Genomic DNA, 21,533 nt, shown 5'->3' on the forward strand with positions numbered 1-21,533 from the left:
GGACCACCATTGTAAATGGGGTCCATGATTGAGCAAAATGTTCTTATGCTGCATGTAACTAGATACATACATATGTACAGAGAGAAAGATTCAGAAACTATAGCCCAAGCTTGTCCAACCTGCAGCCCACAGCGGGCATGCAGCCCAGGACAGCTTTGAATGCAGCCTAACACAAATCCACAAACTTTCTTAAAATATTATAAGACTTTTTAGCTTTTTTGCTCATCAGCTATTGTTAGTGTTAGTGCATTTTATTCGTGGCCCAAGACAATTCTTCTTCCAGTGTGGCCCAGGGAAACCAAAAGATTGGACACCCCTGCTACAGCCCCTAAGCCCCTCACTGGTTTTTTCTTTCTTTCCCCCCACCATTGGTTTTGATAAAGTTTTATTGGAACACAGCCACACCCATTAGATTACATACTATCTGTGGCTGCTTCCAGGCTACGACAGCAGAGCTGGGTAGTTAGAAAAGCCAGTATGGCACACAAAGCCTATCATGTTTACTATCTGGCCTTTTACAGAACAAGTTTGCAGACTCCTGCTATTAAAAAGTCTTTAAGTCACGTAGTTGTATAAAAAACAACAGTTGTAGAATTATACAGTCAGTATTATCACTGATGTTCAAAACCACACACAACATCACAACATAATACGACAGAATTTTTCTTTTCTTTTCTTTTTTTTTTTTTTTTTTTGAGCAGAGTTTCACAATTTCGCCCAGGCAGGAGTGCAGTGGCATGATCTTGGCTCACTGCAACCTCCACCCACTGGGTTCAAGTGATTCTCCTGCCTCAGTCTCCCAAGTAGCTGGGATCATAGGCACCTGCCACCATGCCCAGCTAATTTTTTTTACTCTCAGTAGAGATGGGGTTTCACCACATTGGCCAAGCTGGTCTCGAACTCCTGACCTCAGGCGATCCACTCACCTCGGCCTCCCAAAGTGCTGGGATTACAGGCGTGAGCTACCACGCTTGACCATATGACTGAATTTCTATGAGTCCATGTTATAGTGTCAGGAAATACTCTAGAAGGATAAGCACTAAACCAAATGTATACCCAGTTACATCCACACAGAGGCAGACGGACAAGGATTAGGGGTTAGTCAAAGGGGACTTTGGCTTTATTGGTATAATTTAACTGAAGATTTGCTTTGTTTGAAAAAGACAATATTCATGCATTACTTGAATAACAGAACTTTTATTAACTTTTTTTAAAGTAAGGCTGGCAGAATGAAAAGCAACAGGACTAGGTGGAATAAACATTGTGAGCACTGATCTTGGTCTTAATGTTACGAAGCCCTGCATAGAATTTTAACCGTTCTGACTTTATACCCACCTTTTAGTTTTTACAGATCTTTTTCCTGGCATTCCACTTCTATTTCCCTTTCATCAACTTCAGAACTGAGGTTTTCGTGTTGTAAGGTGAAATTACATGGAAGACAAGCTACAAAGTAGGCACAGGCCAGAGAATTTCTGGGTTCTGACAATGGTCAACTATTTCAGGCATATAGTTCCCATTTCAGGACCCCTGGGCCATGTGGCTACTTCTAGTCTCAGTGTCTGCACGCCCTGCAATCAGTCCATCCTGTTAGCCTTTGTATTCATATATTCATATTATTCACACAACCCTCATAAGAATTCTAGAACTTCCAGCACTTTTCTGCACCTCAAAATGCAAGTAAGTTTGGCTAGTTTTGTAACAAAGTGCACCTTAGGAAGGAAACCAAATCACTTCTAAAGAGCAATTAAAGTCCTAGAATGGCAAGTATGTAATTTGAGTCCCCAACCAAGCTGCTTGCAACCATAATTTACAGAGATAATGTGGGTATACATGATAAAATATATAAAAAATCTATCTCTAGGAAAATAAAGTAGGCTGAAATTCAACTGGAGAAAGTAGTTTTGGAAAATCATTGGTTTAAAAACCATGGGAATCAACAGTTTTTCAAAGCAAAAACATTAATATGTCAAATATAGTTTCCAATTGCATATATTTATACAAAATTAGATCTCAGATAACCAGTCTTCTTATAGTATACCTACAAACTATGTACAGTTTCTGGAAAAAACAAGTGCTCTAAAATAACAAAGGAAAGCATCTAAAACAAAAAGATAAGGATAGGGTATCAGTAGGCCATGATGTTTGAAGGACTGGTGCTCAGTCTATACGCTTGAGCAATAATCAACAGGGGAAACTTGTGCAATTCTCTAATTATGGGTATACCACAGCCACTTCTGCTTCTGAAACAAAAGCAACTGGACAACCTGAAGAAAGGCTGCTTAGCTGAAATAACCTGGGCAAACCTGGCTGTACAGAAACTACAGTTTCAGGGAAAAGAATCCATTCATAAAACTGATCTTTTAAACAATCTGGTTTTAAACAAAAAGGCACACTTACAGCAAATCTTCACAAAGGACAGAGAATAAGATGTTGAGTATTAACAGAAGAGAAGCATTAAAAATTACAGACACATTTTAAACTAAACATAATTTATGTTTCTCCATGGGGAAAAAGATTTGCTTCTACAAAACTCACCTCCATGTTCTAGAAAAACCCGAACACATCTTTCCTTTCCTCTTGCTGCAGAGAAATGAAGCAGAGTCCAGCCATTAGCATCTCGGCCATTTGGAGAATAGCCTTGTTCTAACATCTTTCGCACCGTGTGGACATCCCCAGCAGCCACCGCAGCCTGAATCTGCAACTCTTCCTGGAGTTCAGGGTTCCTTCGACAATGATGGTGTAACATCCTAGCTGAGTCCACTTTTTACAAAGGATGCATTAGGTTACGGGCATCAGCCTTTAAGAAGAGAAGGTAGAAAATGTAAAATTTAGAATAACTGGTTCCTGATACTGTGTCTGTTAACTATCACAGAACATTCCATTTGCTAAATCAGTAAACCTTACTAATGACAGTGCATACTACTAGCCTGGCGTGGTGGTTCACGCCTATAGTCCCAGCAACTCAGGAGGCTGAGGTGGGAGATCACCTGAGCCCAGGGGATCAGTCCCAGCTACTCGGGAGGCTGAGGTGGGAGGATTACCTGAACCCAGGAGATCAAAGCTGCAGTGAGCCACGATAGCAACACTGCACTCCAGCCTGGACCACAGAGCAAGACCCCATCTCAAAAAAACAACAACAAAAAAAGTAGCAACATATTTCAAAACCTTAAGAATCTAAACAATCAGGCCAGACACAGTGGCTCATGCCTATAATCCCAGAACTTTGGGAGGCCAAGGCAGGTGGATCACTTGAGGCCAGGAGCTCAAGACCAGCCTGGCCAACATGGTGAAACCCTGTCTCTACCAAAAATACAAAGATTAGCCGGGTGTGGTGGCACATGTCTGTAATCCCAGCTATTTGACTGGCTGAGGCACAAGAATTGCTTGAACCTGGGAGGTGGAGGTTTCAGTGAGCTGAGATTGTGCCACTGCACTCCAGCCTGGGCAACAGAGTGAAATTCTGTCTAAAAGAAAAAAAAAAAAAGAATCTAAACAATCTGGTGATTAACCACATGATAAAATTACTAAAAGGAAAAGTAGTACAGTGAATTCTCATGCTCTCTAATAGGACACAAAAGAGGACTGTACTAAAACCCAATATACAATGAAATATCTAGCCAGGCACAGTGGCTCACGTTTGTAATCCCAGCACTTTGGGAGGCCAAGGCAGAAGGGATCACTTGAACCCAGGAGTTCAAGACCAACCTGGACAACACAGTGAGACCCTGTCTCTACAAAATTAAAAAATTAGCCAGGCATGGTAGTGTGCACCTGCAGTCCCAGCTACTCGGCAGGTAGAAGCAGGAGGATCACTTGAGCCTGGGAGGTGGAGGCTGCAGTGAGCTGTGATTGTGCCACTGCACTCTAGCCTGGGATACAGAGCAAGACCCTGTCTCAAAAATTAAAATAAGAAAGTAAAATGAGACCTCCTTCATGGAAACAGTAACAGTCCAAAGTGAAATGGTAAAAAGTTGCATCTCACATGTGTATACAAAAACATTTTTAGTGTGTTTTTAAGCTTTTAACTACATACAGAAAACTAATAAGCTTCTGGAAAGCCACTCCAGGTGTGCTAACCGGAAGGAATAGATTAGACTCATCTCTTAACTAGTAGTCCCTTTGTTTCTAAACATTTTTAAACTGTGATGAAGCCCTTTAAAGACATTTCTGTTCTCATATGTAGGTTAGACATATCAGGATAATCTTGCTACCAACAATCATTTATCTTGCAAAACTTATTACAGACTGTACAAAGGTAAACTTAGGCCTAACTTAAGTCAAATCATTACAACTTAAGAACACAAATATCCTATGTTGTTTTATACCTAGAAAATGGTGTCATTACCTACTCATAAGTATCATGACTAAGAGCTCAAATTTAAAAATATCAAGCTACTTCTACAAATAGCCATTTCCTCAGAGAAATATAGGAATAAACAAGATTGCCTCTTTTTTTTTTTTTTTGGGACAGAGTCTTGCTCTGTCACTCAGGCTGGAGTGCAGTGGCGAGATCTCAGCTCACTGCAACCTCCACCTCCCGGATTCACGCCATTCTCCTGCCTCAGCCTCCCAAGTAGCTGGGACTACAGGCGCCTGCCACCATGCCTGGCTAATTTTTTTGTATTTTTAGTAGAGATGGGGCTTCACTGTGTTAGCCAGGATGGTCTCGATCTCCTGACCTCGTGATCCACTAGCCTTGGCCTCCCAAAGTGCTAGGATTACAGGTTTAAGCCACCGCACCCGGCCACAAGATTGCCTCTTATTTCTTCTCTCAATTCCTTCACAAAAATTGTCCCTTCTTAGAAATTTTAAAATGAGAATCCTTTCAGAATAGGGTTTTTGCTTATTCTCAGTTACAAGAGAAAATGCTGAAGACCATCCGAAGGAATTAATGGAAACTTACTATGCTCACAATCATCCTTAACAGATTTTCTTTTTAATTAAGTGATTATGTTGGCACTTAAACGAGGTCTACCATGCAAGAAAAAGACTGAAACAACATCAAAACAAACCTGGGTGTTCTTTAGTGAGTGCTGTATTTAGTATACATTAACTAATCTAAGAGAGAAGTAAAAGTTTTCTTTAGTGAGTGCTGTATTTAGTATACATTAACTGATCTAAGAGAGAAGCAAAAGTTAAATGAGTTTCCCCCAGAACAACACAGATGACTGACGACCCTGAGGCAACTCACCTTACGGAAGAGTGTCCTTTCTCCTGATGTATGGATTGCCTAATAACCATCGTGCACAGACAGCATCGTGGGGAGGGGCTTCAAAGTATGTCCAGGCTGCAGGGCAAAAAGCCTTCTTAACCTAAAAACAAATCAGAATAACAATCATGGGAAAATTCCTTAAAATAATAATCATAGCTGTCTGCATCGTCTACCTTTTGATGAACTGAAACTTCAGTGCTTTACAATAAATCTATGGAGCAGAGAAAGAACTCAGATCAACTCTTACAGAAAATAATCTTGATACATATGTTCATCTCCAATAAATACGATTTAGTTTCAGGATTTTCCCCCCAAAATGCAGCTATTTGAGAAAGAGCAAATTAAAAAAAATAAATAAATCACATATTTGGAATTTGGATGCAAGCATAGATTCTTCATTTTCCTCTATTGAGAATACAGTTTCAGACTTGCTTTATCTGAATTACTTTTTAACTGACACAATTAGTCACCTGCACTTTCTAAACAGAACTTAAATGAGAATACGTGTGCATTAAATATAGTAGGTGGCCTGGGTTAAAATAAAATCTATGACAACTAAAAGGAGACTGTGTCTTTAAATGCTTTTTCTTCATGTGCCCTAAAGGCATCAAGTCAATCACTTTGAAATTGTCATTCCTTTATGCATACACCAAACTAGATAAAACATTAACAACAGCTTTGCCAGGTTCCCCATGTGAATTCTGAATAAACTCTCTCTACAACTAAAAGAAAAGGGATCTTTCTTTGTGTCAATTAAATTCCAGCTCTGTTAATTCCAACAAGGTTAAGGACACAAAGTGACTTCCACACAAAACTCTAGGAATTACATATTGGGAGAACTACTACCTCATTCCCTGATGGTGGGTGAGCATCACTTAAACCTTCAGACAAGAAAAGGTCGGGCCACTTAGCAACCTGGCCCGCGGCAGTTGTATGTCCTGCTGGCTGCACACCAGAATTTTCAACCAATCCAAATTGGTATAGTCCACTTCTCTCTTTCTCTCTATTCTCATCTACTTTTCCTTGTCAAACCTCTTCAAGGAAGGTAAAGAGTTTGCCAACTTGCCCTTGGAAATAAAATTTGTTTTAAAATTCTATTATTATTTCTAAATAAATGAGGCCGACAAGATCAGAACAACTCCTACGAAACAAGCTGTGAAACAAGCAAAGCAATCCTTATACAAATGGCCGATTCTAAGACCAGAACATCACACGGTGCCAGAAAGTAAGTAAGGAGGTGCTCAAAGAAAGACACCACGGTGGGGGAGGTCAAAGGGACACAGGAGCCAACTGAAAGATCCCTCAATAGCCAAAGAGGGAACAACTGCAGCAATACTTAAAATAGTACCAGACGACAAAGTACAAAGTGGATATCAAGAGTTCACATTGATACAAATAACTGATTCCATCAATAAAGAGGGGAGAAACACACCTGTTGTTCAGAATTCCAAATAATTTGTACAGATAGTCCCTCCTCAAGGTGGTTAACAAACATATATGTTAATATTAGATGTTAATAGGAGAAACTGAGTATAGAGCATGTAGGAACTCTGCACAGCCTCTGTAATTTTTCTGTAAATCCAAAGCTTTCCTATAATAAAGTTTATTTTAAAATGCAAATCAGTGTCTCCAATGATGAGCCTCACACATTGCCACAAATGAATATGCCACCACTTGTCACATGAGCTACATCTACATTTCAAGAGTGAATATCACTGGACATCTCACTTCTAAGTGTGTCCTCAGCACCCCTTACTTCCCATAAGAAGTAAAAATGACCCAACATAGCTTCAAGCCTGAAGAATCCTTGTAGTTGTTGCTGGCTTCCAACTATCCATTGCCACTTCCACGGAGGCAGCTGGAAGTGACAGGGAAGAGGGCATGAGAGCTGAGTAGAATAGGAAACAGTGTTAATTTATTAATAATATCAAGAAAAGGCCTGGTGGTAAAAGATGAAGTGGCGAAACTATTTCTCCCCACAAGAAAGATTCACAGGCAGTAGCAACTTGTGGTAATTCCACGAGCTCCTTCAGTCAAACAAACAAATATCTACGGAACGCTTGACATGTACTTGGCACAGCGATAGGGTCTGGCCACAGGTAGCACCTCCGGGTGGTATTCCAATAGAGTTCTGCATACTTAAAATGAATTTTTTAAAATTCCAGTCGTTTTAAGATTATTTTTCTTTTTTCTGAAAATACCAAGTGCTATAAACAATAACCACAGGTTTAAACCAAAAAAGAACTCCCTGCATGTACTAGTGCATCAGTGTTTACCAGAAAAAAACATACACACACATCATGCACACATGATCCCCGTCAGCTGCACTGCTTTGAATTATGACAGACAATAATTTATTACAGAAGACCCCCAAATAGTCAAAAGCATCAACAAGTAATTTCCTCTTGGTGTTACTCTATAAGAGCTGCGCCTGACAGCGTAGAGCTAGTCACGTGTATAAATGAAGAAGAGACTATGGAGCTGAAAAGCAAACACAATATCCAGTGGTAAAGATGTCTATTAAAAAACAACAGAGGAAGATGAGAATGGAAGAAAGCCTATTTTCCCTCAGGGAGTTTATTAAAAAACTGATAGCTCATGGAAGTCACCAATAAAACAAAAAAGGAATATAGCAAAGGAAGTAATTTTCTTCTTCTTTTTTTTTTTTTTTTGAGACAGAGGCTCGCTCTATTGCCAGGCTGGAGTGCAGTGGTGGGATCTCGGCTCACTGCAACCTCTGCCTTCAGGGTTCAAGCGATTCTCCTGCCTCAGCCTCCTGAGTAGCTGGGACCACAGGAGCGTGCCACCACGCCCGGCTAATTTTTGTATTGTTAGTAGAGACGAGGTTTCACCATGTTGGTCAGGATGATCTCAATCTCTTGACCTCGTGATCCGCCCGCCTCGGCCTCCCAAAGTGCTAGGATTATAGGTGTGAGCCACCGCGCCCGCCCAGCAGGTAATTTTCTAAGTTATGTACGTTTAGTTATGTTTTTGTGGACTCAGGAGCTACTGATACTCTGAGGGTATGATCTTCAGAAATTCTATTCTAGGTTTCACAGTCAGAAGGAAAAAAAAAGCATACAAACAAGGAAGACTTTCTTTTCCACTCGAGGTCAAAAGAAAACAATCTCGGCTTCTAAGCTTTAATACTATTGACCACATTAAAAACTACTAATTTAGAAATTCAAATACATTACCATCTAATTTCCATATAGATGCCAAGTGAAGTTCATTTAGTGAAACCCAAAACTTCTTGCTTCACATAGTTAAAAGTCTATATGATAGAACAGCACGAAGAATAAAATAAACATAAAACAAAATATGCTTAAGACCTGTCCAAAGTTACAAAACCTTCACCAAATTTGACCACATTTCCCAAATTTCCTTTGGCATAAATGATTAGACATTAATGACTTTTTGCATATTATTATCATTACAAGTCCACATATTTTTGATTAAGTGATGTAAACTGAACTGTGCTTTCTGATGTCACGTAAACTTAGAAACTAGATATTGGCTTGCTACTCAAAGAAAGAAATAGCATTTCTTTGCAAAGTAAACAAAAATACATGCTGGTATGAAAATAAATGCAATCAGCAACTCTGATGACACTGGGTCTGAAAAAAAAAAAAATCCTTCAGTGGTTCACATTCACAAGATCTAAGAGGGAACATGGATGCAAAAACACTACACGGCCCTACCAAAACGGAGAACATGGCTGAGACGCCTGTTCACAAGCTCTACTGATACGATCAGGAGCCTGGAACCCAAAACAAAGTATAAGTGTTATTTTAGTGTCACTCAACAAAGTATAGCATAGTGGTTATGATCCAAAACAAATAAAGGTATTAGTATTTCCTCCAAATTACTAGGCCTCCATATAACATAAGGATTACCACGCACAACCTATCCATGACCCACATAAATTCCAGCAGAGAAACCAATAATTTTCATGAAGTGTGGATGAAGCAACAGAAGAAATTTTAGAATTCACTTATCCAGACCCAACTCAAAGCTTAAATCACAAGTATTATAACGATGAGGTCCTGTCAATATTATCTTATTAACCTAGCTCTGCCAACACCATCTTTGCAGCCTCATGTGGCAGTTCCTAGAAGTTTGCAAGAAAAGAGACAATCATCCTATGTAAGGAGTGCATTCAGTTGATTATGAAGTGGAAGGCTGAAAGTCAGGTAATAGATATGCCAATATGAATGATATCTGGCTTTAGACTTTTTAGGGATGGTGTGTATCTCTATGTCACCAAAGTTAAATGTGAACAAATTAAAGATACTGTATGTGTCACAGTATTAAATAATTGTCAATGACATCACTTTATGTGTAAAGAATGTAAGTACTGGCCACAGTATACTAACGATGCATCATTGCATATCTTCAATTAAAATCAATTATTCTCCCTATGTGATTATAAATCTATATTTGGTGACCAAATAAATTGGATTTTTTTAGGCCACATGATTGGCAATAGAATACAAAGCTAACTGCCAGGTTAAAAAAATGTAAGCTACCTAACTAGCCATGTTGGTAAATAAATACCCAAATTAAATATTCTAAATGCCTGGTATAATCTAAACCAAATACCCTCAGTCATTCTGATATTAGAAACATGACAGATGATGACGATTTACATATATTCCCTAATCTTAGAAAAACTATTATAAGGTGAGATGATCCATGAAATATTATTTAAGCAATGAGAATGAACTGGCTGAGAGCCAGAGTAAAGCCTTATCCTCTCTTACCTTATATGCTGAACTAGCCACAGACTCCCTCCCTTATCATCTCAGGTGAAACTACTCCTTAGAAATGAAAGCATCCTAGAGTTAAATCTAAAGCTGAAAAAATATTTGACTGAGAAGCTTGAATACAAAACACCGTACTTCATTTTGATCTTTAAAACATACTTCAAATATTTTAGCATTTTTTAAAAGTTCTGAAGTAATCATTAGGCCATCTCCCTGGCAACTTCCATACTTACATAATAAAAAGTAGCCTTTAAAGATTTCCGCTTAGCTTTTACTGATACGATGTAGTCAAGTACTCCTGATTCCCTACATATACATACAAAAGCTGCCCTAAGTTTTCACCAGGGAACAGTCATTGGTAGATACTGATTCTAAATCCTACTCCTTAGAATCTCTTCTTTTGGCACGCAGTTCCATGTCTCAAGAATATGCATACCTCAGATCCCCTTAAAAGCTATGTCTTTATCTCTTTAGCTATGTCTTAAGAATTAACAGAATCAGTAAAGATACTAATTTCTTTTTGTGGAGGGCAGAAAGTCCAGTGGAACATAGGAAATCAAAAATATTAACTTCTGCTATTTTAAACATTTCCTTTTAACAAAAATTCCCTAAACAATCTGGGATATTAAAATAACTCAGATTAACAAGTCACTTTATACTTTTGCTACTGGATGTTACAAAAGTCATTCATTTGGCAAATTTTGGAATTAAACCTTGTATAATTTCCATGCTTATATCCCCTCTTTAGGAATTACACTAACGTCCTAAGTTTACTTTCAGAGCATTTTCAGAAGCAGCAACAAAATATGGCAGCAGAAATGTGATCACATGAATTAGATGCTTAAATTTCAATCCAGCAAACTCTATGTAAAGGTTTTAAAATGAGAAATCTTTTTTATAGAGTGCTAAAATTAAGACCCAGATATGCAAACACACCAAAAGGTTCCTTTGTTTTTAAATTCCTGAGCCAAACTATTAATAATATATTGCGTAAATTTTTAAAAGTTCTTCTAGAAAATCTGAGGTGTAAGAAACATTGTATCTTTATAAGTTTCAAAGCCCATCCACATTTGTCACACACAAACACACAGAAATCCCAAAGAGTTAATTACGCCTAAGTGCTTCAGGGTAATAATGTTGCCTTCATACCATTCACACTCTTAAGGTACAGAGTTTGGCTTTCTAGTAGGAAATAAAATCAAACTATTTTCCGAAACTCATAAATCTCAGGCCAATAATTTACCTTTCTCTACCAAATCGTTGTCAGTTAGACAACTCAAAAGATTTTTCTGATACAGGTAGAAGAAAGGTGATAGGAAAGAGTAAGGGGGAAAACAGTAAATTGTGGTTTAATTAAAAAAGTCATTCAGAATTAACAAGCAATTAACAAGGAATTGAGGAATTCCTATGAGAGTAAGGAAGGGAGGATAGCTACAAAAAGGTCTCAAAGCCTCAGAGCAGAGTAAATGGCACAGTGTACCAAAAGATAATGAAAAACACAGAAACACACTGTACAGAGAGAAAGTGGGAAAATACGTTCCTGGGCAGAGAAGTTGTAAAATGTTAAGTATCAGGCACGGGTAATGTTTTTGTTTTTCCTGGGAAACTGGGGGTGGGGGTGGGGGTGGTTAGGAAAGGTTGCATTCCCAGGCAACCACCCTGAAAATAAACCACTGCTTAATGAGGTAGGGGCCAGGAATAAATAATGGGGGAGGGGAGGGCTGGCTCATTACCTTTATAGACGATGCTAGTCAGAGGCACTGTGCCTTCTGCTTCTCTGATAGGTGGGCAGACCCCTTCCTGCTTTCGCGTCTTCTTCAGCCAGCTCAAACCTAGAAAAACAGAAACCAGTGAGTGGTGTAGTGCCTCAGGGGTGGGGGGGGGGAGGCTGTGAAGAAGGGGGAGCTCAGGAAAGGGGCTGGAGAGTGGCAAGGGCAGGCAAGAAAAAGCAGAGATTTTCCTGCCTCCTACCCTCCCAGCCAGCACTCTTCCTCTCGGGGGAAGTAAAGGACTTTACCTGTCTCCTCAGCTGCTGCTTCTCTTCCTCCTTTCAGCCTCCTCTACACTCACCAACTTCTCCATTGAAGAAATACCCCAGGCAGGGCCGGACCCTGGTGTTCCTGATCCTCCACGGTGCCTCACGGCCCCAGCCCGGCGAACATCCGAACAGCCGAGAAGGCAGGAGGTGGCGATCCCGGCGGCCGGGCAGCCTTGGGGCAGGGGTGCAGGGAGGCAGGGAGGAAGTCCTTGCTCGGGTGGGGGGGGCAGTCCCGGTCCAGGGCTCGGAGCAGGGGGCTGCCGCGCTCCGGGCCGGAGGCTTCCAGCTACGGAGGGACCCAGGAGGTCTCGGGACGGCGAGGTCCCAGGTCATACGGGGCCCGAAGTGCCAGCCGTGGGGTCTCCGGACAGGGGGCTTTCGGGATGCACTTTGCACTGGGCCACCCCCGCCCCCTCCCTCCAGCACTTTGGGGTCACTGGGATGGGACCAAGCCTTCAACAACCAATCAGCGGCCGCAGTGGAGCCTGAGCCTGGAGCCGTAAACCAGGTCCGGGATGGGTGGGGGTGGGGGGAGTGGGGACGACTTGGTTGGTTGGTTGCTTCCTTCTCTCCTCCTTACCCCCGGCAGCCCCCGCCCTCTGCCTGCCGTAAAGCTGCCTTTGCATTCGCGACAGTTAAGGGAGGCGTGCCGAACGGGGCAGACATTCGTCTCCGATTGGTCTCACTCACTTCCCCCTACGGCTTCCCCGTGGTGGCTTCCGAGGCTCCGCCCCTGGCGGGGGGACTCAAAGCCGTTGCTAAGAGACACCATACGCCGAAGGCGGTCTCTGCGCATGCGGGGGGAGGTGCCAGCTTGTACTTTCTGTGAACTACGGTGGCCCAGAGCGGGCATTTGTATTCCCTCAAATGGCGGCGTGAAGAGAGTTCGCCTGAGCTAGATTCCAGGCAGGTAACCGGGACCGGCCGCCATGCTGGCAGCAGGGGAGGCACGAGTGCGGCCAAATGAGAGCCTGGTTCAGGGCTTAAGGTTGGGAGGGCGGCAGGCTCCAGGAAGCGAGTAGAGCGGTGCCCAGTTTCTCCGCCCCTGTTCAGCGCTTCTCAGACGCAAGTGCCTGGTCTTGGCGCGGCTGTCGGTCCTTGAGACCCCGTTAGCTTCCAGGCTGGCAATGCCTCGCCTGAAGTGGGAGAAGGGACTCTCTTTGGGATAGCAATGCCGATCCAAGGACTTTCCTGAAAGGATACCAACGTTGGCGGGTTCCTGTGAATGAATGGAGAGGGGTCGTGGGGAAAATGCGAGATAGACTGATCAAGATGTTTATTAAGCACGTTATTCATCTAGCAAGTGTTTACTGGCCACTGTTCTAGTCCTTGGGGAGACAACAGTGAACAAGATAGTGATTTCGGGGAGACAAACACAAAATTATCAGATAGGGATGGGTTATATGAGGAAAATCAAGCAGAATGGTGGAATCGATTTTGACCAGGACGTGATGGGCTGTATTAGGTAGTGCTATGGTGTGAATATCTGTCCCCTTCAAAACTCATGTTGAAATTTAATCCCCAATGTGGCAGTACTGAGAGGTAGAGTCTTTAAGAGGTGGTTGGATCATGAGGGTTCTGTCTTCACGAGTGGATTAATCTATTCATGGATTAATGGGTTATCATGGAGGTAGAACTGGTGACTTTTTAAGGAGAGACTTGACAACACGTGAGCCTGCTCAGCCCCCTGGCCACGTTATACTTTGCAGTGCTGTCTCCTGACACCAGATGTGGTCCGTCAGTCTTAGACTTACCAGCCTCCAAAACTAGACAATAAATTACTTTTCTTTATAAATTACCGAGTTTTAGGAATTATTTTATAAGGAACAGGAAACGGACTAAGACAGATACGAAAGGTCTCTGAGGAAGTGACATTTGAGCAGCGATCTGAATGACAAAGAGCCAGCCATGCCAAGATCTAGGGAGAGAATTTTGCCAGCAGAGAGAATTAGAAATGCAAAGCCTCTGGTGCTAGAATATGCTTTGCTGTTTACAGGAACTGCCAGAAAGAAGGCTAGGGTAGCTGAAGCAGAGTGGTGGGAAAATGACTGGTAATGAGACTGGGGGGTGGGGCATAGAGGTGAGAAGACGCGGAGTCAGATCTTGAAGGGCCTTGGTAAGCCTTGTTTAGGAGTTTAGACTGTATCCTAAGGAAAGTGGATTGGTTTTTCAGAAGGAAGTGGGTGTAGGGTGGGCCAGGATACAACCACTTTGGAAGGGATCGGTTGCAGCTGTCCAGAGTAAAAGTGCAGTAGTGGCAGTGAAGATAGATTCAGCTTTTTAATTTTTGTCCCATTATACTTCCCAGCAATCATATTTCATAATTTCAACTTTCTAAATTTCCATTTCTCCTTGAAATTGGTAGCTGAATTATACTTAGAAACAACTTATTCAGAACTATTAAATGCTATCAATTTTTAGTAGCTTTCAGTCTTTCTCTACCATAATTTCTCCGTTTTTTCTTTTTTTTCTTAACAGCAGGACTCCAATGTAAACAAATAAAATAAAAGCGGTATTTTATTAGTGTTGTTAAATGAAATGTATAGGAAGTCATTGTTTTAGATTAAACCCCTGCTCTAGGCCCAACAGACCAGGCCAAATCAGAATGGAGTTGCTGGTGCTAGCTGCCACATAATCAAACAACTTAGAAATGGGCCAGTTGTCAAAAAATCCGGAAGATACACAGCAAGTAGTCAAGGAGGCCTGATTTACCTGAGCCAGCATGATAAAGAAGTCTCTCCTCCATTTTGTCTCTATAAGGAAAGTAACTTTGAAATGACCAGTCTGTCTTTTATTCTCTTTTTGCTTCTTCAACCCTTTTCAGCCCACCTCTGCTCAGCTAATCAGAACAACTTTTCTAAATTTTTAGTTGAGATGCTGCCAGATTCATGAATTGCTAATAAAAGCCATTTACATCTTTAAATTTGTTCAAATTTTGTTTGTTTTTGTTTTTGAGACAGAGTCTCCTTCTGTCGCCCAGGCTGGAGTACAGTGGTGCGATCTTGGCTCACTGCAACCTCCGCCTCCCAGGTTCAAACAGTTCTCCTGCCCCAGCCTCCCGAGTACCTGGGACTACAGGCACGCTCCACCACACCAAGCTAATTTTTGTATATTTAGTGGAGATGGGGTTTTACCATGTTGGCCAGGCTGGTCTCGAACCTCTGACCTCAGGTGATCTACCCGCATCGGCTTCCCAGAGTGCTGGGATTACAGGTGTGAGCCACTGCACCCAGCCTCAAATTTTGTTTTTTAACAGTTCAAATATAATGTACAAGTTCAGTTTTATAACATTTACTAATTATAGAGTCAAGAAGTTTTGAACTCACAAAAAGAAGGAAAATAGGGAGAGAGAAATGAATAAATATGTAAATTGTCGTGGAGAACATATTCATTCTTATAGCAGACTCAGCACCCGTGCCATTCATGTGGTGTATTTGCTAAATGGTAGTTAAGTAGAGAGACGGGGGCCTGAGAACTTGTTGGTGAAGAGCCTAGAAACAGAGTTGTCTCCTAATTCCTAGTTATTTGTATTTCTGGCCATTTGTTTTTCATTTAAAATCCTGCCTTTGAGTTAAACAAACATTTTCAAATGATTGAAGTACATGATTATATCATAGCCAAGTAACATCATATTGTCAAAGTTTCACAGAATGTGCTACTAGATAATTTTAAATTGCTTTATTGAATTGGTGCTATCAGATTTGCTAATTTTTATAACTTTTCATTGATGTAAAAGCAGTTTAGATTGCGGAATATTTTTAACAAGTTAATATTGATTAGGGTTTAACAGATATACTTCATTTCCCATTAACTTTGTTAATAATATAAAACTCACAAAAATGGGAACATCTTACAACATGTAAGTGAAATAATTTGGGATAAGTATTTATGAAGCTTGATTCATGAAATCCTGACTCAGTCAGAATTGAGTTTATTTCTTGAGTAGAAAAAGACTTTATCATTGGAAAAATGCCCCAGCCCCACTGCAGCAATTCTAATTTAGCTGGTCTCCAGGGAGTCCAAGGCTCATGGATTTTTTTCCTAATGTTCCAGTGATGTCAGTGTCAAGGTCAGATTCCAGGGTCAAGGACCACTGCCCAGGAGGCTGTGTCCTGGCCCATAAAGCACTTGGTGGTGGAGAGAATGAGCAGTTTATGCTCTAGTTGACAGTAGGCACTGTTCTGGGCCTGCAAGTGGTGTCTGGGGATCTTGGTGTAATAACGAGGGCCACCATAAAGACAGATGCAGCACAGTTTGGAGACCATCATCTGGCTTGTTAGCCCAACTTAGTTCAGCTGTACCTGGCAGAAAAGGAGATGGGGCTGGGTAGAGAAACTGTATTTCAGACCTTGGTCATCACAGCAAAAAGAATGCTGAAAGAAAGGAAGCTAACTAGAGGCTTTTGAGTTCTTTATAGTTGTTGCCCTGGTAATTTAAGGGATTTTGGTCTTCTATGGTACTCTACCATAGCCATTTTAAGGTGGTACCTCAATGTGTGTTGCTTCTGTCAAGTACGTTGTCAGATGTGTCATTCGGTAAAGACTGAATGAGCTCAGAACTTAATCCCTGCTGTGGATACTACTGTTTATAATTCTTTGATACTACATTTTTATTATAATTTAAAATTCACAACTTAAAATATTACATGGTGTTTTTAAAGTTTTTTGAGATCAAAATGGTACTAAAATATACTTTGGGACTGATTTTAGGATTGATACATATACACTACTAAATTAATCTTCAGCCAGGAATGTATTCCACAAATACAAGTACCTACTGTGTATCAAATGCTGTGCTAGGAGCTAGGGAAGAACCAAGCAGACAACTCTAAATCATACAAATCATTGCACAAATCGTTAAAGTATAATTGTGACACATTCTGTAAGACAGGGCACCAGAGCTGGAAGACAGAGTATCACCGGAGGACCTACCCTGCCAAAGAAAGTCATATTTAAGCCTAAAACAAAAAGGCAAGTGGGTGGAAGGAGAAGCATTGTATCAAGGCCCAGAGGCTGGAAGGAACCTTTCAAGGTTAATAAATAAAGACATATTGACATCTTCCTACTTGAGTTGTACAGGTGTTTTCACATATAAGCCATTTAATTTTTGCAAATCTTTGAGTATGCTACTTGGCTGAGGTAGATAGATAATCTCATTTTATCAATTGAAAAATCAGATCTTGTCTGTGTACAGAATTTAGGAGTTCAGTAAAATCTAGACAGTATCACATCTATAGACGGTTCGTAAACGCCACCCTGCCACTGGTGGCGGGTTTGTGGGGGCAGATGGAAAAGGGACAAGGCATAGACTGGAAAAGGGGAAGACTAAGGAAAACCTTTCAGTGAAATATTTCATTCTGAAGTACCACTTAAAACATACAGTCATAATTTAGCAATTAAGTGTAGAAAAGTATCATTCATATTGATACATTGGAGAGTTTCCACTTATTTAAAAAATGCTTAGCATTAGCATATAAAAATCTAAGGAGCTCAGATTCCTCATCAATAAATCAAGTAGATTGCGCAGTGGTTCTCAAGGTGTAGTCCCTGGTTCAATTCTTGGGCCCTCCCCAGACCCACTAAATCAGAATCTCCAAAGTTTGCCCAGCCATTTGTGTTCTAATAAGCCTTCCAGGTAATTCTGATGCTACAGTTTGATAATTATCTCTAAATTATCTCTGAGATTTTTTCTAGTATGAACACGTTATGACTCTAATGTCCAGCATGAATCTGTGCTATGTTTAAAAGAAAAGATTTGCCTTTGGAGTGTCACATACTAGAGCTGCTTGAGAAAGATACTGTTGCCAGCAGGCCAGGTCAGGCTCTTCGCTTCTCTGCACAAAAGAATTGGAAAGGGAGACCACAGTGAAAATGTAGAAGGTTTGTTGCAGAGTGAAAGCAAGTACACACTCAAAAGAGGAGCGTGGATGTGCTCAAAAGAGGCGTGTAATGTGGTCAGGGCCTCCCTAGGCAGATAGGCATGATGAAGGCACAAATATTCTGTGATAAAAGGAGAGTGTTTCCAGGAAATGGGCGGGCAGTTCCCCGAATCAGGGCGCCACCCTTTTCTTGACTAAATGTGGTTAATCTGGAGCTGTCATGGCTTCAGGTACGTGGCAGGGAGTGGGTGGTTTCCCCAGGGAAGTTTGATGGTAATAGGGGCATAATGCAGCCAAGAGTGTGCATTCAGTCAAGTTTTTGGCCATCTTGGATTTAACCAATTGCAGCAGGCTTCCTCTTTGTTACATTCTTATCTGTGCCTGGTCCCCAGGTAGCCCTTTCCCATTGGCACAGCTGCCGGCATTCACCTATGCAAGCTTTTACTTGCGTATCTACGCTTGCAGCTTGATTTTTCAGGCCGCTTTTTGTTAGAAAAGAAATGATTTGGGGGCTGCTTTTTATTAAAAGGGAAACCTTGCCGAGGACTCTTACCCTCACTATCGAAATAATTTCTAGCTTCTGTATCATCAGGCTGTTACCAGTATATCACTTTGACAGAAAAATGCTTTTAAGCATTAAGTCTTTTATCTATAACTTGATTGCCAGGCTTTTCCTTCATGCCAAAAAAATCTGGCCTGTTTCAGAGTCCTAAGACAAGAGTTTAATAGGAAGACAATTTACAAATGTGACAGAGTTTGTATTCTCACTATCTCAGAAGTAACCTGGAAACTTGTTAGAAATACAAATTACTGGGCCCCACCCCAGAACTATCTTATGGGAAACTCCTAGGGTAGGGACCTGCAGTCTGCTTTCATAAACCTGTCAAGTGCATGACACAGTTTGAGTACCATTGTTTTGAGGAAAAGGAAGGATGGTGTAGCACTCGGAGGCCAGTAACCTCCAGCACCCGCTTTAGCCCTGAAGGTAAAGAGAGCTGGCAGTTCCTGGAGCTTGAAAGTCCAGCCTGCCTTCCGCCCCTCCCACTCCAAATCTCCTGCAGCCTATTGGGGCACTGAGGAGAGGGAAGAATGGAACTAAAGGGAAGATACTGGCACATGGCATGCTGTTGGAAGATATCTGCCCTACTTGTTTTAATGGGGAAGGAAGGTGCTCTTGTCTAACCAGACCCATTTTATTTTTTCTGTTAAAAATTCAGTTTTGATTGGTGGGGGGAACCCGAATCTTGGAAGACAGCCTCGGTTTGGGGTGCCTCAACTTCTGCATCAAGTGTCACTGCATCTTCATTACTGGAGCAAAATAGATTAAGTAGCCTCTTGGGCTGTGGTCAGATTTGAACCTATTGTTGAATTAGGGGAAGGCCTACTATTGACTTTCCCAGTCTATTAGTCTATGTAGTAGCCACATCATATAAAGAAAACTAGTAAATTTTTTTACTTTTAATATTGACCATGAAAATAGATTATTTTTGTATTCTGAATTCAAACATAGACATATCTTTTTAAAGATAACCACAAATTGTTTTCCAAAAAGGATGTGCCATTTTTCATTCTCACCAGCAGTGGAGGAGAGATCTAGTTTCTCAGCATCCTCCCCAGCACTTGGAGTCGTTTTTAGCTCTTCTAGTAGTGGTAGTTCACTGTAGTGTTAATTCATATTTCTGTAATGGCTAATATGGTTAAGCATTTTTCTGTGTGATTATTTGACATCTTTATATCCTCTTTGGTGAAATGTCTGTGCATGTCTGATCCATTTTGTAATTGAATTTTTTTTTTAATGTTGAGTTTTGGGAGTTCTTTATATATTCTAGATACTAGTCATGTGCTTTGCAAATATTTTTCTTTAAGTCTGTAGCTTGTCTTCTCATCTTCTTAGGGTTTTTTGCAGAGCAAGTTTTAAATTTTGCTGAGTTCTGGTTTATCAGTTTTTACATTTGTGGATCATGCTTTTATGGTCAAGTCTGAGAACCCTTTGACTAGCCTCAGATGGCTAAGATTTTTCCTACATTTTTTTTCTAAAAGTTTGAAGTTTACAGCCATGACCCATTTGGGGTTAAATTTGTAAAAGGTTGGAATTATTTTAGAGAAAGTAAAATCAAGGTCATAGTCACCCTTATTCACAGTGCCTTTAATGTTGATGAACTGTTGATGCCTGAGGAGGAATAGTGGATAGCTGATTTTTCATGAGGAGCTTGCCAGGTTTGGTATAGCAACTAAAAGTACAGTCAGCCTTCCATATCCACGGATTCCATTCCAGTAGGTTCTGCTGCCCTGGATTCAACCAACCCCAGTTAGGGAATTGGGGAAAAATTTTGGCTACAGCATGGAGTGCTGGCTGCCAGGGGAACCAGCCCTGTGCTCAGAGTTGGCACTGAACATGTATGGATTTTTCTTCTTGTCATTATTTTCTTTTCTTTTTTTTTGAGATGGAGTCTCGCTCTGTCACCCAGGCTGGAGTGCAGTGGCGCAATCTCGGCTCACTGCAAGCTCCGCCTCCCGGGTTCACGCCATTCTCCTGCCTCAGCCTCTCCGAGTAGCTGGGACTACAGGCGCCCGCCACCACGCCTGGCTAATTTTTTTTGTATTTTTAGTAGAGACGGGGTTTCACCGTGGTCTCAATCTCCTGACCTCGTGATCCGCCCGCCTCGGCCTCCCAAAGTGCTGGGATTACAGGCGTGAGCCACCGCGCCCGGCCCGCCCCTTGTCATTATTTTCTAAACCATACAGTGTAACAAATATTTACATAGCATTTACAATGTACTGCGTCAAATATTTTAAGTAATCTTGAGATCACTTAAAATACCTAGGAGGATGTGTGTAGATTATATGCAAATGCTACACCATTTTATATATGGGACTTGAGCATCTGTAGATTTTGGTACCCTCAGAGAGTCCTGGAGCAAATCTCCCACGGATCCTGAGGGACGACTGCTCTTTGTTGTGTTCATAAACTCACAATTCCAGAAAACCATGTCACTGACAGCAGCACTACCAACAACATTTGATCTCCCAAGATTCATGATCATTAACCGAAATCAGAGACCCCTGAAGGTCTGATGACCATGCTGGCCTGGGGCTTAAATGGAACTATAGTCGGCCCTCTGGATCGACGTCTTCCACATCCACAGATTCAACCAACCTCAGATAAAAAAAATTCAGAAAAAATAAAAAATAACAATACAATAATAAAAATAATACAAATCAAAACAATACAGTGTAACAACTATTTACACATCACTTACATTGTGTTAGGTATTATAAGTAATCTAGAGATGATTTAAAGTATATAGCAGGATGTGCACAGTTTATATGCAAATATTATGCCATTTTTTGCCAGGGAGTTAAGCATTCATGGATTTTGGTATCCTTGGTGGGTTTTGGAACCAATCCCCCACAGATACCGAGGGGTGACTATACAATTTAAAAAATTCAGTCAAATCACTATCCTGATTAACATTTCAACCTGTAGTTGCTGAGTATCTTTTGAAAAAATTAATCTTAGTTTATATTGGGAAATTGCATAGTAATTGACCTTGATTTTAGATCTTGCATAGCATGTGAAAATGATTCTGAGCACTATTGTTTTACAGTGTGAACAGTTAAGCTTTAGGAGTTACTATT

General features: G+C 41.0%; 2 protein-coding genes across 4 annotated transcripts in view; one reads left to right on the forward strand and one right to left on the reverse strand.

The window, feature by feature from the left end:
- The window catches only part of ASB7 (ankyrin repeat and SOCS box containing 7), a 50,031-nt gene extending 37,464 nt beyond the window's left edge, over positions 1–12,567 (reverse strand). For 2 of the 3 annotated variants that reach the window (XR_009209741.1, XM_032174096.2), the window contains exons 1-4: positions 11,996–12,563; positions 11,712–11,810; positions 5,192–5,312; positions 2,536–2,797 (exon numbers count right to left, since the gene is read on the reverse strand). Coding sequence is in view for 2 of the 3 variants with exons in the window: in XM_032174096.2 (XP_032029987.1) it covers positions 2,536–2,746 (211 nt within the window). In the remaining variant the exon portion in view is untranslated. Of the gene's footprint in view, positions 1–2,535; positions 2,798–5,191; positions 5,313–11,711; positions 11,811–11,995 lie in introns of all 3 variants that reach the window. The other variant, XM_058427677.1, reaches the window with a different exon arrangement.
- A 337-nt stretch (positions 12,568–12,904) lies between these two features.
- LINS1 (lines homolog 1) overlaps positions 12,905–21,533 on the forward strand; it is a 33,093-nt gene continuing 24,464 nt past the window's right edge. The window contains exon 1 of the mRNA XM_032174098.2: positions 12,905–12,926. The gene's annotated coding sequence lies outside the window, so the exon portion shown is untranslated. The remainder of the gene's footprint in view (positions 12,927–21,533) is intronic.

Source organism: Hylobates moloch, unplaced genomic scaffold, assembly GCF_009828535.3.
Source record: "Hylobates moloch isolate HMO894 unplaced genomic scaffold, HMol_V3 SCAFFOLD_14, whole genome shotgun sequence".
Classification (NCBI taxonomy): domain Eukaryota; kingdom Metazoa; phylum Chordata; class Mammalia; order Primates; family Hylobatidae; genus Hylobates; species Hylobates moloch.